This window comes from Lampetra planeri, chromosome 26 (genome assembly GCF_965212315.1).
Source record: "Lampetra planeri chromosome 26, kcLamPlan1.2.h2, whole genome shotgun sequence".
NCBI classification, from domain to species: domain Eukaryota; kingdom Metazoa; phylum Chordata; class Hyperoartia; order Petromyzontiformes; family Petromyzontidae; genus Lampetra; species Lampetra planeri.
Window position 1 is genome coordinate 9992651 of NC_136132.1, and position 20649 is coordinate 10013299.

The 20649-nt window shown below is 50.2% G+C and overlaps 1 protein-coding gene across 1 annotated transcript in view; it reads right to left on the bottom strand.

Annotated features, from left to right (window-relative positions):
• Positions 1 to 20599, bottom strand: part of LOC144727719 (cadherin-13-like) — a 40887-nt gene extending 20288 nt beyond the window's left edge. Inside the window, exons 1-4 of the mRNA XM_078606758.1 lie at positions 13394 to 20599; positions 2166 to 2270; positions 1213 to 1368; positions 355 to 657 (exon numbers count right to left, since the gene is read on the bottom strand). Coding sequence (XP_078462884.1) covers positions 355 to 657; positions 1213 to 1368; positions 2166 to 2270; positions 13394 to 13477 — 648 coding nt within the window. The 5' untranslated portion in view covers positions 13478 to 20599. The remainder of the gene's footprint in view (positions 1 to 354; positions 658 to 1212; positions 1369 to 2165; positions 2271 to 13393) is intronic.
• Positions 20600 to 20649: the final 50 nt, after the last annotated feature.

The following is a 20649-nucleotide window of genomic DNA, read 5'->3' on the forward strand; positions in this document are numbered from 1 at the left end:
TACCAGGTAAGGCCCACTGAGCGAACTGGTCACTAATGATAGCTCAACGAAGTGGCTTATCACGTGTAAATGTAGAGCAACTAAAAACTCTTAACTGTGTGTTTCTAAATGTGGAGGGAAAAACCGGAGTATCCTGAGAAAAATCAACGCGACCACAGGGAGAGAGACACGCAAACTCCAAATATACAGCAGGCACCAGGGTTCGGGATCGAACCCACGACCTCCTGTATACCAGGCGTGGCAGTTAACATCTCGCCTCCGCTTGCTGCACCAGCCATTCTCTGGCAAGGCAGCCACTTCGACGCCGTCCGGTGGCGTTTGACCGCTCGTGCAGCGGCCCCCCCCCCCCCTCACCTCGCGGTCCAGCAAGCTGGTGGTGCGCACCACTCCGGTCTTGCGGTCCACGGTGAAGGCGTTGGCGGGGCTCTGAGACACGATGCGGTAGGCGATGGCGCTCGCGTCCGTGCCGGCCTGGTCCCTGTCGGTGGCGGACATCTGCATGACGAAGGCGCCGACGGGCACGCCCTCCTGCACCGACCCCTTGATGTTGGACGACGAGAACTCGGGCGCGTTATCGTTGATGTCCTTCACCACAATGTCGAACTCGAGGGGCTGCTCCAGCGCCTGCCCTTTGTCGTCGTACGCCTGCACGTTGAGCTGTGCGCGGCACAGGGCGGGCGTGGGGCGGCGAAGACAAGGACATCGTCATCATCGCAACGCGCGCACTGCCGATCGCGATGGTGGTTGCAACTACTGCTGCTGGTGGTGATGCTGCTTATGATGACTGATTTCATAAATAACACATATGTTTCGATTTAAAGCTTTCGTGACTGCAGGGATTCATCTTCTTGGTTCTTTCGGTAAAGTCACGTAGAAGGGAAATAATAAAATAATAAAAATAAAACATAATAGAAAAATATAATCATATAATAAAGTAATGTAATAAAATAATATAATAATTAAATGAAATATTAATATAATAAAATAAAATATAATGTTTTATTTTCATTATTTTATTATTTCCCTTCTACGTGACTTTACCGAAAGAACCAAGAAGATGAACACTTATGTTGCCGCAACCGATACCGCTACTCCTGCTCTATCTGACAATGCCAACAGGAGCTCACGGCGGCACCTATGCGCACACCTGTGGGGCAACCTATGGGTGACACCTGTGCGGACACGGCCGTCCATGGCGCTAGAAGCCCGCACCTTATAGGACCACCGCTCCTCGCGGTCCAGCTCCTTGTTCTGGAAGATCTTCCCCGAGACCTCGTCGATGGAGAAGCAGTCGCGCGGCTCGAGGTCGGTGCCCTCGCCCGAGATGCGGTACGTCACCTTCATCAGCTTCTCGTTGTCCGTGATCACCTGGCGGTGCAGAAGTTGGGGGGGGGGGGGGGTGCAGAAGAGATTATATGAGCGAAGGCATAGAGGGGCCCGTGCCCCCTATTATTAAGAGCAGTGCCTAGCCAGTAAGTACACAATGTTGGGCCAACGTTGGCACCTGACGTGGTTGGAAATGTTCGTCGAATGTTGTTACGACGTTCATTCAACGTTCATCCAATGTTGTTCCAACGTTCGTCCAACGTTGTTCCAACGGCCAACATGAGCCTCTCTCCCCCCCCTCCCACTAAATTCAGTGGAAGATCCACAGGGCGGCTACCAGAGGCACATCTAGAAACTTCGAAAGAGGGGAGGGGAGGGAAGGGGGCATTTCCCCCCCCCCCCCGCTTTCATCCACTACTGGTGGCAGGGGAGACACTGATGGTCACTGTAGAGCGAGGTGCAAGTCGTGGTGTGGTGTTTGAGGTGGTGAGGAACACTGTTTGTGATCCGTGCAGAGGTGACGGTGCTTGCGTGGTGTTGTTGCGGTGTCACGAGGTGTGTGTATGGCGTGTACAGTGTTTGTGTGCGGTGGTGTGCGCTCTGGTACGGCCAGGCGTTCCACAGTGTATGGTTTATGGTGTGTGTGTGCGTACCGAGGTGAGATATATATGGCGTGTGTGTGTGCGTGTGTATCAAGGTGAGATATATATGGCGTGTGTGTGCGTGTGTATCGAGGTGAGGTATTTGGTGTGTGTGCGTGTGTATGAAGGCGAAATATATATGGCGTGTGTGTGTGTGTGTGCGTATCGAGGTGAGGTATTTGTTGTGTGTTTGCGTACCGAGGTGAGGTATTTGGGGTAGGGGCCCGTGGGCCCCTCGGTCACGGCGATGGGCGGCGCGTTCCACTCCCTGCGGGCCCGGGCCTGGCCCAGGTGTGCGAGTAGCTGCCACGGGGAATGCAGGGAGCAGGGTGGGGGCGGGCGGGGGGCAGACGCACGGTCAAGTACACCGCCACATTAAAACACAAACAACAAAATGTAAAACCTCTCTCACCGCCGCGGTGTCAGGCTGCGTGTTGTTCGGCAATGACATCGCGACGCGCAAGCCGACAGTTTATCGCGCAACGTTGGCATGTGGTTGGAACCATTGCACCAACGTTGGCCCAACGTTCACCCAATGTTTTCCCAACGTTCACCCAATGTTTGCCCAATGTTACACGCTTACTGGGTACACAGGTAGTGACATATATACAAATTTGTGACCATCTATTTAAAAAAAAATGCATTCAACAATGTGCAGCCCTCCGTCAATCTACCGCTGGATGGAAGCTCTCCCACGCATGGTTGGTTGCCGTGTGCTGATCAGTGTGGGTTTGCTGAAAGTGGGGGTGCACAGGCGTTACAGCATAATACAGAACAACAATGGATTCTGCTTAGCTTCCGAGATCCGATGAAATCGGGACGCATTGCTGGTGAGTTTGGCTATTTATATTCTTGGGTCTTTCGGTAAAGTCACGTAGATAGGTTCAAAGAAAATAACAAAAAATAACAAACAAAAAACTACAATGTTTCGATCGCAACACAAGCGGTCGTCTTTTTTTTTCTTCCTGAAGATGACTGCTTGTGTTGCGATCGAAACGTCGTAGTTTTTTGTTATTTTTTGTTATTTTCTTTTAACCTATCAACGCGACTTTACCTAAAGACCCAAGGATATGGATTCCTGCAGTCACCAAAGCTTTAAGTCAAGTTTGGCTATCGGTGATGCGCACCCTGTCACAAGCCTCATGCTGACGTGTGTCCCTGTGCCACAGTTCAGTGGCGAGTGATATCTGTGGCCCTGTCCGAGACCTCCCATTGGGTTGACACGGGGGGGGGGTGGGAAGACAAAAGCTGCCGGGCGTGCTGTCAACCACACCCACGTCCTCATGCGCCATTCAGGCTCGCTAGCAGCACTTCCAAGTGAAAGTCTGGCTGCACTGCGGTGTTTGACAGTGTGTGTGTGTGCGCGCATGTTTTGGGGTGGGGGGGGGGCGTTAGAATAGTTGTCATGGTGATGCGCTACAAACCTGGTGATCGGAGTTCGATTCCCGGTCAGAATCATCGGAATATGCATTTCTACTGGAGGAATCCGATGAGCTATAAAGCTCTTTTTCACAGATATCCAGTAGTCATGGCCACGAACACCAGTGACGATTATCTGAACTGGTCCTTGGCCTAGGTAAAAAAATTATAATTAAAATAATAGAAAAAATAATAGAAATAAAATCATATAATATTTTATTCATATTGTTTTTTCTATTAAAAAAGAATAGAAATAAAATAATATATTTTATTAATATAATTTTTTTATATATTATTTTTATTATAATAGAAATAAAAAATATAATATTTTATATCTATTATTTTTATTATTATGATTTTTACCACCGTGACTTTACCGAAAAAATCTAAGAGTATGAATTCTTGCAGTCACGGAAGCTTCAAATCTAGAATGGTCCTGGGCCTCCCTATGTTAGCATGAAATGAGTACTTGGGGAGACAAAGGCGGCCGGGCGTGGTGCTGGCCACCCACCCCTTTGCGTGCCATGCTAACCTTCATAGGTGCTTGCTAACTGGACTTGCCCCAAGAGTCTGTTACGGCTATACGGGGAATGTTTGTCTTGGCCACTCGTACAAGGATGAGCAAACATTGGGCAAGAAGGATAGGCACAACCTGTGACGTGTTTGATTACCCCCGAGTGGTGAAAACAAACCAGTTTAAGTTTTCATTAAAAATCGGTGCCCCACGGCGTATACAGCCAAAGCTCTGAGACGAAGGCTGTGGATGCGCAAGCCACTGTGAACTAAGTAAAAAGAACGAAACCCGTAAGGTACATTGGATTGCTCGATTGTTATTGTTGTTTTTAAATCGATGCTTTTCAGGGTTGGTGATTCACACGAATGCCGCGAAACTCCCTTCTCGTGGGCGTTGAGGACGTGCCATACCCACCGCGGCTCGCCAGGAGAGGGTGGTACAGTAAAGGGAGGACGAATCTACATCTGTTCCCATCTGTACAGGAACAGAGTGTGACCCCCCCCCCCCTCTTCTGCACGTGGAGTTTCTCCGTGCACTCTTCTGTTTCCGCCCCACGTCAATAATAAACACGCTCATCATTATTTAGCTGAGAACATCGTACAAATAGAAAACCAAAAACGTAGCAGGACCCTCCTGCAAATGGGTTTATGGACTCGGTGTGGCTTTCCTGCATAAATAACGTTTTATACTGGTAGGAACCCACTGGTTCCACCAGCCCACAGGGGATTATTGTGTCCGTTCGTCGTGCAGGGAGGGGCTGGGTGGGGAGGGAGGGGCTGGGTTGGGAGGGGAGGGTGGGGATGGGCTGGGTGGGGAGGGTGGGGAGTGGCTGGGTGGGGAGGGTGGGGCTGGGTGGGGGTTGGGAGGAGTGGGGCTGGGTGGGGTGAGGCTGGTCACCCCGTGGTGCCCTTATAAAACTCAACGTTTAACCTACTCACGCCGGCTTGTGCCCGCCCTCACAGTCGGGCATATTTGCGGAATACACCACACCACCGTTGACCCTGGCCATTGACCGAGCAACCCAACGTTCCTACCAGCTCCCTCCGCAGGAATGTGTTTATTATTAATATACATTTTAAGCCTCTTCTGAAGACATCTCCATTCCGTCTCGGGTTGTTTGACCATACTTCACCGTGCTGGTCAGTGAGGTTGGTGAAGGGCGAGTTCAGGTATCACCACTGACATATAAAAAAACACTTTAAATTTACTGGCAGGTGCTTCATTAAATACATTTAATTAGCTTGGTCTGAATTAATTTAGAGATGGGGCGGGGGAGCGGTCGACTGACACCATCACCTGCATTAGCTCGATAAACTATGCACCACTTTGTGACAAGTCTATGGGAATCATTCTATGGAGACATCCAGCCGTGGATAGTTCATGGCTGTGAATCATGATGATGATAAATGATGCTCGTTGGGAAAGGTATTCTATACAGCGAACAAACAACACTTGGTAAATAAATTGTACTCATCTAGGTCAGCTCAGCATTAAATTATTCAACACCCCGGCAGGTGCAGGCTTACCTCCGCAGTCGAACCTGCCGGCTGGCTGCACGGTTTACCACAACGCCCGCGTTTCATCCGCGGTGCGCACAAGGGGCCAGCCCCGTGGCGTGGCCATCGAGTGGTGCAGGCGGTGCCACTGCACCAGGCCGCACGGGCCGGAGGGGGCCCAAGGAATCGGGCTACGAAGGAAGAGGGGGAAATCGGACTGGCAGCGAGCGGCCTCCAATTGAATTCCCTGCACGAGGGGCCCACGATTAAGAAAAGCTAGGTGCATGCAGTTGAGGGCTACGTGGGATTGGTGAAGGTTCGGTGTAAAGGTCACACGGGACAGAAGCAGATGTTTTGGGTTGACTGACCTGCATCGGTTGCTTGCATAAAACAACTTCCAGTGGGTATTCTCTTTAAGCTTGAGCTGACGTAATTAGCGAGTCACAGAGGATATTCAATCAGAGACCCTCTTACGCCTACGACCACAACACTGCGATCTCGTCGCAATCCGCAAGCCGAGCAGTTGTTGAGCCTGGTTAGTACTTGGATGGATGACTGCCGCTCGGGTTTATCGGGTGCCGCAAGCACGGGTACTGAGAGGCATGGCCAAGAGATGGCAGTGCTGAATGTCCCCCACCTCTCCCATGCCTGTTGGATATTCCCCAATGGTTACTCTGGATTCCCTGCCAAACCCAATGTGAGCAGGACCCTCCTGACAAAAAAAAACTCTGGAGTCTCAGTGACGCTTTCCTGAATAAATGATTGGGAGTATTTTTTTTATGATTATTGTTGTTGAGCCACTGGCTCCAGGGTGATTGGCAAATCGGGCCACCCTGCATTTCCCACTGCCAACTCTCTTTGTTTTCATTCAAATTCATGAATCTCAATCATTGATGCCAATTATTGGAACAGAGATTCAAGTGCGGTGCAACAGACCACACTTAACCCAACAATGTGGATTAAGGGGTTGTTTGTGACCACCTATTAAGGCCAGCATGGCACAAGATGGGTCCGGCTGCTTTTTTTTCCCCAATGTTGCCATTCTGCTCATTACACACTGCGAGTGGTATTCATCTATGGCTGATTCGACGTCAGGTTCTTGTGTCACGTGCCAGGAATCAAACGCAAGCATTTTGATTCAATGCCAGCACTCTCCGTAAAAAACCCCACGTACAGTACACGCACACGCACACATACTATGCATACAAATATTCCCAATGTAGCCTCGTCAAGGCTATAGGGTAGGGATTTGTTTTGCTGTTGGGGCCAGTGTTGTGAGCGAGCGCCTCTTAAAGCCAAAACTGTGCACGAGGTGGTCGTGTGGCCAGAACCAGAGCTGACGTTTACACGCTGCGCCAGGTACTCGTTAAGACCGAGTCGAAATTGGGGGAGGCCCAGGACCGGTTAATATAATCGCCACTCTTAGCCGTGGCTGGGAATCAAACTTCGGTGGCTGGGTTCATAGCGCAGTGCACGAACCATTGCGCTACCACTTGCCATACCAAATGTAGAAGACAAAGATCTCCTGTATAGCCTGAATTGACTGTTGGGGCAAGTGCTGTTAAGAGAGCACCTTTGGGGGCCGGCACGACACGCGCCCGGCCGCCTTTGTCTCCCCAGTGGTGATCTTTACACATCCCACCGGGTACTCATTTGAGGCTGAGTCGACCTAGGGGAGGCCCAAGACCTGTTTACATACACACATACACAGGTACACGCAATACATGTACACACATAGAGCCAATACATAATCACATCCTTCAAGGTCAAGACTTGCTTCAGGGAATTTAGACCCCTCAAAGTGATCGTTCCGGTTTTCAGACTATAACCAGAGACACTTCACAGGGCAGGAGATTGATGTTAAAAGCTTCAAAATATCTCCTAAGAGAACAGGAACACAATGGCCGACGCCTATTGATGACGCCTATTGCTGTATCGGCATACCCCAGAACAATGACCCGGAAAGGCCTGGAAGTCGGTCGACACAGATTTGTATTCACTTTTTTAAAATTCACTTTGTCAGTCATTTGAGTAAATCTGGGGGTGCAGCAGTGGTGCAGTGGTTAGTGCGCCGCGCTGTGAACCCGGTGACCCGAGTTTGTAATTTCTGACCACAGTTCTCATCGTTGTGCAGAGATATCCGAACCGGTCCTGGGCCACCATTTTACCAACGCGCATGCCCTCGCGTGGTGAAGTATGGTCAAACAACCCCCATGATTATTAACTGGTACGAGCTAGGTGGGGGGGGGGGGGCAGATACCCAAATGCTTTGGACATCGACCATTGCCCCGGGGAACTCACCCCCCCCCCCCCGTGCTGAAAAACCCTGCCACTTCCGACTCACTGACTCCTCGATGCGAACGATCACGGGAACTGTAAAATCTACGCCATTGCCGTGGCTTCCTGCGCCGACCAATTACTTCGCAGCAGCAGCAGCAGTGGATTTTCGCCTTTGATGCTGCAACACTCCTCTGTCAACCGCACCGATCAGAAGAAGTCGACTCCAATCTGCCGATGAGCGACGATCTGAACAACGCCCCAACAACGTCCCGCATCCACAGCCGAGATCCCGAACTTGGCCACAGTGGAGACGCGCGGCCACAAGTTCTGCGCGACGCGAATGTCAACATCGCGACGGTGCGGACCACTTTCGTGGCTTGCAAGCACCTGATCAGCGAGCCCACCAACACACTGGCCCTGCTTCCACGACACAATGGCACATCGGCCAGCCCACCACCGTGACACCACTTCCACGGGAACAATGGGAAGCGCTTAATCGGATCCGCACAAACCGCGACAACCAATGCACAAGTGGTGAATAAAAGACTCTGTCTCTCTCTCTTCCTGTGGCTACGGACACCAAGCCATGGACCATCCAAATTTGCACTGCCCAAATGTAAACTTGGAGGCGGTGAGTGGGTGGGTGCGTTGCGTCTGCAATTTACCAACTCTCAGGCAGGAGCAATTGGACGGCTAAGTAAATATCACTTCCGAAATGAATTTACAAAATGTGCTCCTTATTGACCACACGAAATTATCTATCACCCCCATGGCCGGCATGGGATAGGGATTCCTCTATCCAGCAGCGGATTGACCGAGGCCTGTACATTATGTATTACTTCATTAAAACGAAACTGGCAGGCCTACCGCTACAATAAAACCACTCGCCACTATCATCGTTCAGCCTGCTGTAGAGTGCACATGTGGTGTTGTGGATTCAGGAGACGCCGAAGACGGTTCTTGGAGGCAACACTCTTTATTAAACCACCTCGCTCGGCAGTACAGTCCCAGAACACTCAGGGTTACTGTCCTCCTACACCGCTGTCTGGGGAGGTACTGCCTCAGGGCTCACGTGCCCTGACACAGGACGACACTCAGGGTCCTTCGGCTATGGGTGCCTAGGGGGAGGCTATTCTAACTCGCCCTAGCCAGGGTGCGAGTTCCGACCACTGACCCACTGGACCCGGCCCTTACAAGGACGTCGGGCCAGAGGTTCCCAGGGTTTCACCACTGAGCCGCACAGAGTCCCGGCCCTAATAAGCACAGCGGGGGCTAGGGGTCTCAGGGCCCTACCTAGCTGGTCTTCGGCTTCGGTCTTCAACTGGTCCCGATCGGCTGGGGAGGTGCCCTTTTATGCCCCTTGCCCATCGAGGGGTGGGGTTGCGTGGGATCCTAGATCCCCCGTAGCCCCCCCCTCCCCGTTGGTAGCGCCGAGGGGCTTCGCTGTCTGGGATCCTGAGCCCCCAGCAGCCCCTCCCCTCTTGGGCTGGCACTGCAGCCCCTCCCCCTGCAGATGGGCCCCGTCTACCACTGCCGGTAAGTGCGGCCCGTCTACGGCACTACACACACAACAACGTCTCTGAGTGAGCTGGTGGTGAGCTGGTGGTGAGCTGGTGGTGAGCTGGTGGTGTGCAAGGGTTGATTTTGCAGCGACCAGACGCTGTCATATAGAGGACGTGCGTTCTGCTGAGCCCCAGAAGGACGCACCGTGTTCACAGTTGGTGTAAACACTTTAGAAGGCCAATAGGCCACTAGACTAATACACATCCTCTTCTTGGTTCTTTCGGTAAAGTCACGGAGAAGGAAAATAATAAAATAATAAAAATAAAACGTAAAATAATTCTCACGACGTTTCGGCCATAACGCAAGCAACCGTCTTCAGGTGGAGAACAGACCTGTTCTCCACCTGAAGAATTATTTTATTATGTTTTATTTTTATGATTTTATTATTTTCCTTCTACGTGACTTTACCGAAAGAATCAAGAAGATGAATCCCTGCAGTCACGAAAGCTTTAAATCGAAATTTAATACACATCCTGTCTATATTTATATTGCACACCTTCGATTAGCATGGTTGGCTACATACGGTGCGAAAGAAGTTCAATATACATACATATATATTGTGTGCAGATATACAGAACGGAGGTTGATTTATCTATCTAAATGATATTGTATGCTGAGGATTCACGCAATGGCCCTTATGAGCAGACAGATCAAGTGACTTAGGGTTGGAGATTGCATTTGGCACCGTGCAGCCATGGAAACAGTGGAAATAAATGCGGGAAGCTACGAAGAGTGTTGACATCTGAGCTGGTAGGTGGATAGGCAAGGAGGTATTTAGGCAGGGAGGCAAATAGGGAGACAAAAATGTAGATGAGTAGGTGGATAGGCAGGCAGATTCGTAGATAAATGGGTAGGTATAGCTGCATATGTAGGCAATTACGTGGGTACATCTCGTGGCAGGCAGGTGCCGTGAGTTTGCTGTTCGCAGTGATATCACAGTTGGTCTTCGCACGGTGATTGTGTGTCGTCGAAATTGGCACGGGCTCTCGATGCTAAGCTCGTGAATGCATGCACGCACTGCAGAGTCTACACAAAGTCCCCACCCATGGTTACCTTTAGAAGTTAATAAACAGGAATTAAGTTATACACACACTGACAAAGCATCACAGCAAGTGCGCCGACAATGTAACTTCGGAAGGTAGGGAGGTAAAGTCGGTCAGAAGGTTGGTGAGACAGTGGGTAGGCAGGTCGGCATGTAGGTAGGCAGGTAGATTGGATGGTATGGGGGCACATCGCTAGATTAGTGGGTAAGTAGGTTGGTAGATCAGTAGACACGTGGATAGGTAACTTGGTAGGTAGTAGCAAGGCCGTAGCCATGGAGTCAACATTGGGGGGGACCAAATCTTCCAGGGGGTGTGGGGGTCCCCCCCCCAGAAAAAAATATCTAAATTTGAAAACGAATTTCCTGCCTAAAATATAAAAAAAATTCACTAACACACAGAATGGACTTTTTAGATATTTTTTACAATAATGTCTAATAGTGTATTGTATTACATTGCTCTGTTGTATCTTTTCAACCTTTTCTTGTTTCATTGTATGTAATGGCAGAGATGAGGGATTAATAAAGTACATCCATAACCACAATCATATAAACATAAATCTATTTTATTGCAATATATTGGGGGGGGGGCATTTTCAGCATATTTTAATAATGGGGGGAATGTGTCCCCCCCAATATATATTATAATTACGACCTTGGGTAGTAGGAATCTAGATTGGTAGCTTGTGTGTTGGTACGTTGGTAGGTAAGTGGGATTGGTTGATTAATGAGTAGATTGATTGGTACGTAAGGAGATACCGTGGCTTGGTAGGTTGGCAAATCGATGCGTAGATATGTGGGTTAGCAGGTTGGCAGATGAGTGGGAGGGTGGGGTAGGCAGACAGGCAGACAGGCAGGTAGGTAGGCAGGTAGGTAGGTAGGCTATATTCAAGCGGGTGAGAGCGCATTTACACAACACGTCTCATGTTCGAGATGAGACGGCGGCGAAGACAAACAGAGGCCGCAGTGATCATCGAACGCCGACGATCGCCACTCTGCGACCAAGGCAGCTCCAACCAGAAAGGGATCGAACCCTGATATTTGGCGTAGCCGTCGTGCAGACGACGCTTTACAGTCAAACAAATCCAGCGACGAAATGTTTCGAATTTGGAGCCAGCAAAAATGTCGGGCAGGGATTGGTTGATTGTTTCACTCCAACGGCAGGCGAAGCCTACAGCCCCCTACGGTGATTTGAGTCTTGCGCTCAACACTTACAAACATAGCGAAATGGAACAAGAACAAAATGTCTATGATACCTTCAACTCCCCATATTTAATAAAAAAGGAATTCTTACGAAACCCATCGGCCCCACGGCAGCACTAACACCCAGTGCTATACCCGTGTGTGTGTGTATATATATAAAATACAATACCATTGGTGCTATTCTGTAGCTATATTTAAAACGACGGACCTTTCGCTTTCAGGTGATGAATTGTTTCAGAGGCATCCGGTCAAAACAAGCAAATCTGTGAACCGCCGTCGACATGCAGCGTCAGGCTTGCTTGAATCAACAATGCTGGAGAACTGGCAGGCTGTTCCAGGCTATTGCCCCTCTTATGTAAGACATGCTCTGGTTCGACATACAATGCAACATCATCACACAAATCACCGTCCACTGCGGTGCTATGAAAACAGTGGAAACTTGCGCAAAGCTATGAACAGCGTTTGCATCCGAACGGGTAGGTGAATAGTTAATGGGTATTTAGCCAGGTAGGCAATCAGGTAGGCAGGTAAATAAGGAGACAAATCGGCAGAGGAGTAGGTGGATACGCTGGTTGGCAGATTCGGAGATGAATGCGTAGGCATAGCCGCAGAGGTAGGCGAGTATATGGGCAGATAAACTGGTCGGCAGCAGGTCGGTGGCTAAGTCGAGTGCAGTATTTGAAGTTACAAAGTATAAGCTCAGTGTCAACAGTGAACCAAGTAATTCGCCTCCCGTGGAACGTGACGCTCTACGGCGGCGTTCTTCATGGCCTCTAGTGCTGCCCCAGACAATACACAGCACGTGACACCCCCCCCCCCCCCATCGTCGTCGTCATCATCATCATATATCTATGGGACATTGTTGGCAGTATTAAACAAAATGAAACAACAAGAATATGGGGTTTTACCCATCCTGGCAATAAAACAGGAGCTGTTAAGATGATCAAACACCACAAATTCGCTGCTTTGTGCAAGGCACCAGGTCTGCGTTAACCACACGCGCTGCTTGTGGCAAAACGTGCAAACAAACGTGCTCGGAGAATATAATATTTGCGTTGTCTTTGAAACGGATTGGCCTACACCATCGTGCTGCTGTCAAACCCAACAATTGTTTGGTGATGTCTTATCGGCGAAAGTGCCCCCCTCCCCGCACTCTGAAAGCGAGTGAAGAACACGGATCTAAGCTGGCGGTAATCTTCAACGCGCCATCCGCTCCCTTCATTGTGACGCATCACGCGGTGCGAGCGGTGTCGCAACTTGTTGTTGGCCATCTGTAGGGTCGACTCAGTCTTAAATGAGCACCCGTGGCGCAGTTGTCTAAACATTCGTAACAAAGGACTCTCAATAGGTGCTTGCTAACAGCACCTGGCATAAAAAAAGACGATCTGTCTTCAGAGATGTATCTACAGGCGGCCCTGGAAATTCCACATTCCCATGACGAGAGCCAGCGATATTTACAAGGCCACCACTGTTGACGTGTTACTCATTCGACGATGGTGGGAATGATGATGATACTGTCGACCCTTTTGCCTCCTTTTTGTGCGCCTCCAAGCAGCATGGTTTTGGCTACGTACGGTGCGAAATAAGTCCACCACACAAAGACAAAGATCCCCCGTATTGCCTTAACAGACTGTAGGGGCAGGTGCTGTTAGCGAACACCTATGAAGGCCGGAACGGCACACGAGGGGGTGGGTGGCCAGCACCACACCCGACCGCATTTGTCTCCCCAGTGGCGATGTTTACACACCAGCTACTCATTTGAGTCTGAGTCGAGCTAGGGGAGGCCCAGGACCGGTTAATATAATCGTCACCGGTGTTGACCGTGAGCGGGAATCGAACTCGGGTAGCCAGGTTCATAGCGCAGCGCGCTAACCGCTACAACACCGCTCCCCACACACACACAAGGGCTCACCTCGTGAGAAGACACCATCACCGCCATCGCCGCCAACACCGCTAACATCACCATCCTCCGCAGGCGCGCCGCGTCTCCAGCCATGATCTCTCTCCCTTCGAGTGACTCTCCCCCCACCTCCAAAGGGAACCTTCTTCTCTGTCGGCGACTCTGGAACGCCGCGGGACTCGTCACGCAGAACACCACCACCACCGGGTGTAGAGCTCTTCCTGGGGCACCTCGCCTGCCTCGACCGCGTACCAAACTTGAGCGTTCGGTGAGAGGAGATATAAGAGAGGGCACGGGGAACCTGCGCTGGAGGGAGGAGAGAGCCGAGTGATACGCGGGAGGAGTTTTGGGGGCGCTAAAAGGCGCGACCCGCGACGCCCTGCGGCTAGGGCGCGGTGCGCGGCTCTGGGAGGGAGGGAGGCAAAAGACGGAGGGACGGAATTGACGAGTTCGAGAGGGAGGGGAGGATAAGGAGTGGTGGTGGGTTTGGTGGATGCAAGAGAGAGGTGAGGGATGGAGAGAGGGGGGGTTAAAATGCGCTAGGAACCCACGGGGCAGAGACTCCAGGCACCGGGCTACGAAAAGGGGACATCACAACATCCCTCGCATCACAGCCCGTGCCAATCAATGATGGTGATAACGATTGGTGAGGATAAGGAGGAGGTGGTAATAGCGAGTGTGTGGGGGGGGGGTGAGCAGGTAATTCTACCGCATACCCAACATCATCACCACCAACAACAACAACAACCACCACCACCCCGCGCCCGCCTGGGTGGAGCCCGTGCGTCAATTCAACCGTCACTCATCACACAACAACTTCACACGGGAGACGACTCTGCCATAAAAAACATATTTAAAAATACTTTTTTTTTAAAACACGCTTTAATGAAATGTACCGTACGAGTAATGGCAGAACTCCAAACTCTCTTTCTCTTTCGCTCTCTCTCTCGTCTCAAGAGAGAGACTTCAGACAGCTGGGGTCTTGGGTGCATCAACACCGCAACAGCCCTGCCCCTGCGCATCTCCATGGCAGCGTGGCCACCACACAGCCCGAGGGCTTGAACCTCACCAACCAGGTCCGGCCGGGCCTCGCCTGTTGGTTTCTCCCAACACAGATATCGAGGGTGCAGGCGGTGCAGCCGCGCAGAGGTCACGGGCCGGAAGGGCGGGCGGGGGGGATTGGACAGGGGGAGAGCGTTTCAATCCTCATTCCTTTCACCGGGGTTTATGTTATGCAAACAATGCTACGCTATGCAATAGAAACCCTTACACTCACAGACACCCATAGGCTCACATATGGACTAAACGCTGTACATAGTGCACGATTAAGCCAGTGAAGAAGTTCGGATTTAAATCCCGTGACAAGGGATACAATTGATTCATTATTTACTGCGCAGATAACAAACATCACTCGCGGCGCTTTTATTGGTGATTCGGCTCGACTGGAATGCGCGCGAACAGCAACCCAGCAACACGCACAACCCAATGCCTCCATCAGCTGTTGGGTCACCTGGCAGGCAGCACGTGTCACTAGCCATGATCAATCCACTGCTGGATGAAGGACTCCACAAGTCACCGCCATCCTTCACGGTCTCGCGATGCAACAACGGTCCCGCGAAGGACCCAAGTGCTAAATATCAGATCTGAGTCCATGTGATAAATGTCAGATCTGAGTCCATGTGATTAATGTCAGATCTGAGTACATATGCTGAATATTAGATCTGAATTCATGTGATAACTATCAGATCTGAGTACATGTGATACATTTCAGATGTGAGTCCATGTGCTGAATATGACACCTGAGGCGATGCCCTCATCCTAAGATCTAGACTCGTGTGATTGGTATTACTGCGGGGCCCACCGACGAAGCACGAATTTGTTTGTCTCGCTGCATGAAGCGAGGCCTCTCTGTGTTAGAGACGGGGGCTTCGGCGCGTCTCTCAGAACCGGTTTTGCGGGCGGTAACGTGAGAGCCCTCGCAACCCTTGGAGACCGCGGACTGCGCCTGACTCACTCGCCCGGGGTGCAGGAGGGGCGGATGACACGGCCCCCACCCCACGCCTGTCCCTACGTGGATGGGGGACATCGAACCCTGGGAACCTGGTAATCTGGGTTCGTGTCCACTCTGAGTCCGAGATCACGGGGAACCTGGGCCACGAGGAGATTCGTGGTTGGACCCGTGAACAAACCCTAGAGGCACCCGCGTGGCTGGTTACGCACGTGCACCTGTGTCCGACTGAACTCAACATTCAGGTTTCAAGTTTATTTGTGTAACCAGGCGTGGACCTACGGGTACCAGGATGAGTCCAAGTTGCGAGAGTAACCTGGGTAACCAACATTACAAAAGCAAAAAAAACGAAAAGAAATAAAGTGCCGCAATTAAATACTGTAACAGCATTGTTTCTTAAATCGCCACGTGAGCTTACTTATATAATGCGTCTTCACTATCAGCCAGGGTCAGTCCACCGATGGATGAAAGCCCGCCTAAGCCGCCAGAAACTCGCGCTCCTGCGATGCAATACTCCATGATCCATCCAAGCACCTGCACACGGAATAATTTAATCGCTCCATCTCCTAGGCGAATGTACTCTCGGATGAATTACATACATACCTTTATGCAGGAAGTATAAGCACATTAACTGTATCTCGTGTAATGCATATACAATTACCAATCACTTTGATTTTTGTAATTTACAAGACAATTTCAAATTACTAATGTAATTCATTTACATGTAATTTAAATAACGCGTAATGAAAATAGTGCCCATCCACACCAGGGGTGTTGCGATCTGCGAGTATGAAACACATGTCGCTGGCCATCGAGTGCGCATATCGTGAACAGCCTTTTCTCTACTGCTGGATGAGAGCCCGCCTCACTCCGTGCTGGTCGTCGGGGGCTGTGGCGGCGGGGGGTATTTAACCATAATTCACCACGCCGGTCAGAGCGGGTTGGCGAAGGTGGGTTGCTTCGACGTGGGAGCATTGAAACAGAGCCCAGCAGTGGATGTCGCTACACCGCCCTCTGCTAGTTCACAACGGAGCTCCGCAACCTATAGCACCTGTTATGCACGGTGGTCTCCGGACCCAGCACTGTCCAGGGTTAAAACCGCGATTAGCGTGCTGACGATGTCAGCCTTGTTCCGGGACATGGTTCGGAGCCGTGTGTGGGTGTGATGTGAATTTTAAGAGTTCTAGATTTGAAGTTTTCGTGACTGCAAGGATCCATACTCTTTGGTTTTTTCGGTAAAGTCACGTAGGTGAAAAAAGAAAACAAATAAATTAAATCACGACGTTTCGGAGGCAACACAAGCTTCCGTCTTCAGGTGGAACCGTCACAGCAAAATTACTGTATCTTTTTTTAACCTACGTGACTTTACTGAAAAAACCAAAGAGTATGAATCTTAAGAGTGTTGTAGAAAGGCCGTCACTGAGATTTGGGCACACATACCGCATTTATGAGTCTCTGCTCATAACGAGACCATCGTAAAACAAAATGTTGGGGTACTCAATAATTACGACCGAGAGGAGTAAATGGTTTCACTCAGGGCAAGGTCAGTGTGAAGTTATACATTTGCGTTGAGTCTCGCGCTAAACCCTTACAAATATTCGGGTCTCATAATCAGTGAACCAAGTAATTTGTCTCCAGTGGAGTGTGCCGCGAAAGTCAAACGAAAGTCAACAACGCCTGCTGCTTCGTCCACTTGCGTAACGAGAAACACATCTCGCACGCTCCTCATGGATTGAATGCGCCTGTACACACACACACGCACTGATGGGCTGGTGGGCTACCCACTCATCTGGTGGGCGACACACACCCCTTGTGGATCACACACCTGGTTGGCTACATACAGCTTGAGGATCACACACCTGGTGGATTACACACCTGGTGGGTTTACACACCTGGTGGGTGACACACCTGGTGGGTTTACACACCTCGTGGGTTTACACACCTGGTGGACTACACACCTGGTGGGTTACACACCTGGTGGGTTTACACACCTGGTGGACTACACACCTGGTGGGTTACACACCTGGTGGGTGACACACCTGGTGGGTGACACACCTGGTGGGTTACACACCTCTCATGGATTACACACCTGGTGGGTGACACACCTGGTGGGTTACACACCTGGTGGGTTACACACCTCTCATGAATTACACACCTGGTGGGTGACACACCTGGTGGGTTACACACCTGGTGGGTGACAAACCTGATGGGTTACACCTGGTGGGTGACACACCTGGTGGGTGACACACCTGGTGGGTTTACACACCTGGTGGGTTACACACCTGGTGGGTGACACACCTGGTGGGTTTACACACCTGATGGGTTACACACCTGGTGGGTGACACACCTGGTGGACTACACACCTGATGGGTTACACACCTGGTGGGTTTACACACCTGGTGGGTGACACACCTGAAGAGTTACACACCTGGTGGGTGACACACCTGGTGGGTTACACACCTGGTGGGTGACACACCTGGTGGGTTACACACCTGGTGGGTTACACTCAGCTTCAGGGTTACACACCTGGTTGGGTAGAGAGCTGGAGGATTACACACGGACACTTACTGGGCGTGGTGCTATTGGCAGACGTCCTTGTGGTTTAGGTCGCGCCCGTTGAGGAGAGGGCGTCTCCGCGTCTCGGTGTTTCTGTATTTCAAACGTGTTTTGAGATTTTTTTTTCTTTCAGATTATTAATATCATGACAACTAAGCAATCATGGGGGCATGACAAAAACAGTCTCCTCCGCCTCTAGAATGTATACGCAGACGCCTCGTTCCCATATTTTGGATGTGTGGTTTTTTTTTACATCCCATCGGCCACACGGCCTTCTGGAAGTCCATCTGTTCAGCAGCATTGGTTTAACACAAGCAGACCCTGGATCAGTTTCGACACCCATTGTCTCATCGGCTATAGATTTCCACATTGAGCCACATCGTTGAGCTATGATTTGTGACCAGGATGCTTCTGAAAAATAATAGCTGTGGGCTTTACGTGGTAAAATAAAAAAAGCGTATAGGTTATTTATTTATTTTTTAGGGATTTGCTTAGCTTCTCCATACTTTGCACTCCGATCGTTTTTTTGTATTGATTGTTTTTGTAACTTTCTGACACGCCCCTACTGGACATCTGTGAAAAAGCGCTCCACAGCTTATCGGATTTCTCCAGGATAAATTAACATTCCGATTTAACCAACGTTGACGAACTGCCTTCTACTGTTTCGAGGCAGTGAACCTTTCCGCGGTACTGTCGATCTCACATGGCCAGCGGTTTATTTTTTTGTCGCGGGCGACGGTGGCTATGCACGCGTGTAACCCAACACCGTGGTGGAGAGAGTTGGGTGGATCACACAAATGTTGTGAAACAACCTTCCCAGGAAGGCGTCAGTGAGCCGTAACCCTCCCTCGCCAGAAGACGCGCGGTACAGCAAGCGTGCACTCCGCCCCGTTCCATCTGTACGGAGTCGAGTGTTGTTGCCTCTCGCAGGCGTGGGCTTTGCTCCGGGTTTTCCCTCCCGCGCAAACGCAACACACACTCGCTTGGGTAACAACGTCTGAACACAGAAAACTTTTGGATTAGCCAGCCATATTTGTTTGTTGTTGTACAGTTAGCCCGATAATTTTAATCTAAATTGTCTTATGGTTGTTATTGTTTGACTTGCATCGCACTGGGATTTTTGCACACAGCATTGATACACGGTGCTTTTTCTGGAAGACTTTGCTGTTTTTTCCTGAATTTTTCTGTTTGCGCGTAGTCACTTTAAGATGTTTTTTTGTTCATGTTTTTGTTTGTTGCGGTTGCACCCGATTCAAGAGCCGAATGGCTCACAGGGCTATACCTAATACATGAACTGAAATGAACACAGAGAGGAAGCGCAAGGCTTGGGCAATTGTTGGCAATGCGTCGGCTCCTCGCCACGGAGCTGTTGTTGCCTTCACCCCCCCACCTCCGTCTGTGCTTCGTCGTGATGCACTCACTCATCACAACACTGACTCACTCACACATCACTCACTCACAACTCACTCACACTACCACTGACTCACTCATCATACACTGACTCACACATCATACACTCACTCACACTACCACTGACTCACTTACACATCATACACTGACTCACTCATCATACGCTGACTCACACATCATACACTCACTCACACTACCACTGACTCACTCACACATCATACACTGACTCACTCATCATACGCTGACTCACTCATCATACGCTGACTCACACATCATACACTCACTCACACTACCACTGACTCACTCACACATCATACACTGGGAGTGTCATGCTGCCAGTTATGGCTGCAAGTTTGGTCGTACATGTTATGTATGTCGTTTGTTGTTGGGTTGAATCACAGTTCCTATGATTACTGTTGTTATATTGTTTTTAATACTTTATTTTGGTGATTTCGAAAAGATATGATTAATCTAAATTGTCATATGGTTTATTGTTTGACTTGCATCACACTGGCATTTTTGCACACAGCGTTGTAATACGGTTGTTTTTTCTGGAATATTTGCTGGTTTATCCAGGATGTTTCTGTTGCGCGTCGTCGCTTTAAGATGTTCTTTGTTCATGTTTTTGTTTGTTGCGGTTGCACCCGACTCAAGAGCCGCATGGCTCACAGGGCTATACCTAATCAATGAAACTTGAAAACGACAGCGAACGAGTCCCCCGTACGGTGGCGACTCGTTACAAAGTGACCACTTTGTTCTCTCAACTGACCTTAAACTAAATGGTTGCTACTCATTTTACCGACGCCTGAAGGATAGATTGCGCGCACATCCACACGAGCAGTTTAAACAAAGACAAAAATCCCCCGTATAGCCTGAACAGACTGTTGGGGCAAGTGCTGTTCGCGAGCACCTATAAAGGCCAGAACGGCACACGAGGGGGTGGGTGGCCAGCTCCACGCCCGGCCGCCTTTGTGGCGATGCTTTTACGCACCGCACCAGGTACTGATTTGAGTCTGAGTCGACCAAGGGGAGGCCCAGGACCGGATAATCGTCACTGTGTGTGTTGGCCGTGAACGGGAATCGAACTCGGGTGGCCAGGTTCGTATCGCAGCGTGCTAACTGCTACACCACCGCTCCCCACACACACACATATACCTTTTGTCTACATATATACCTACACACATCTATACGCATTCCCAGCCACGGCCGACCTCAGCAGCGAGTGATATCTGCGCCAGTGCAGGACAATCAACCCCCCCCCCCCAAAAAAACTATCTGAACCAACCCGCACTAA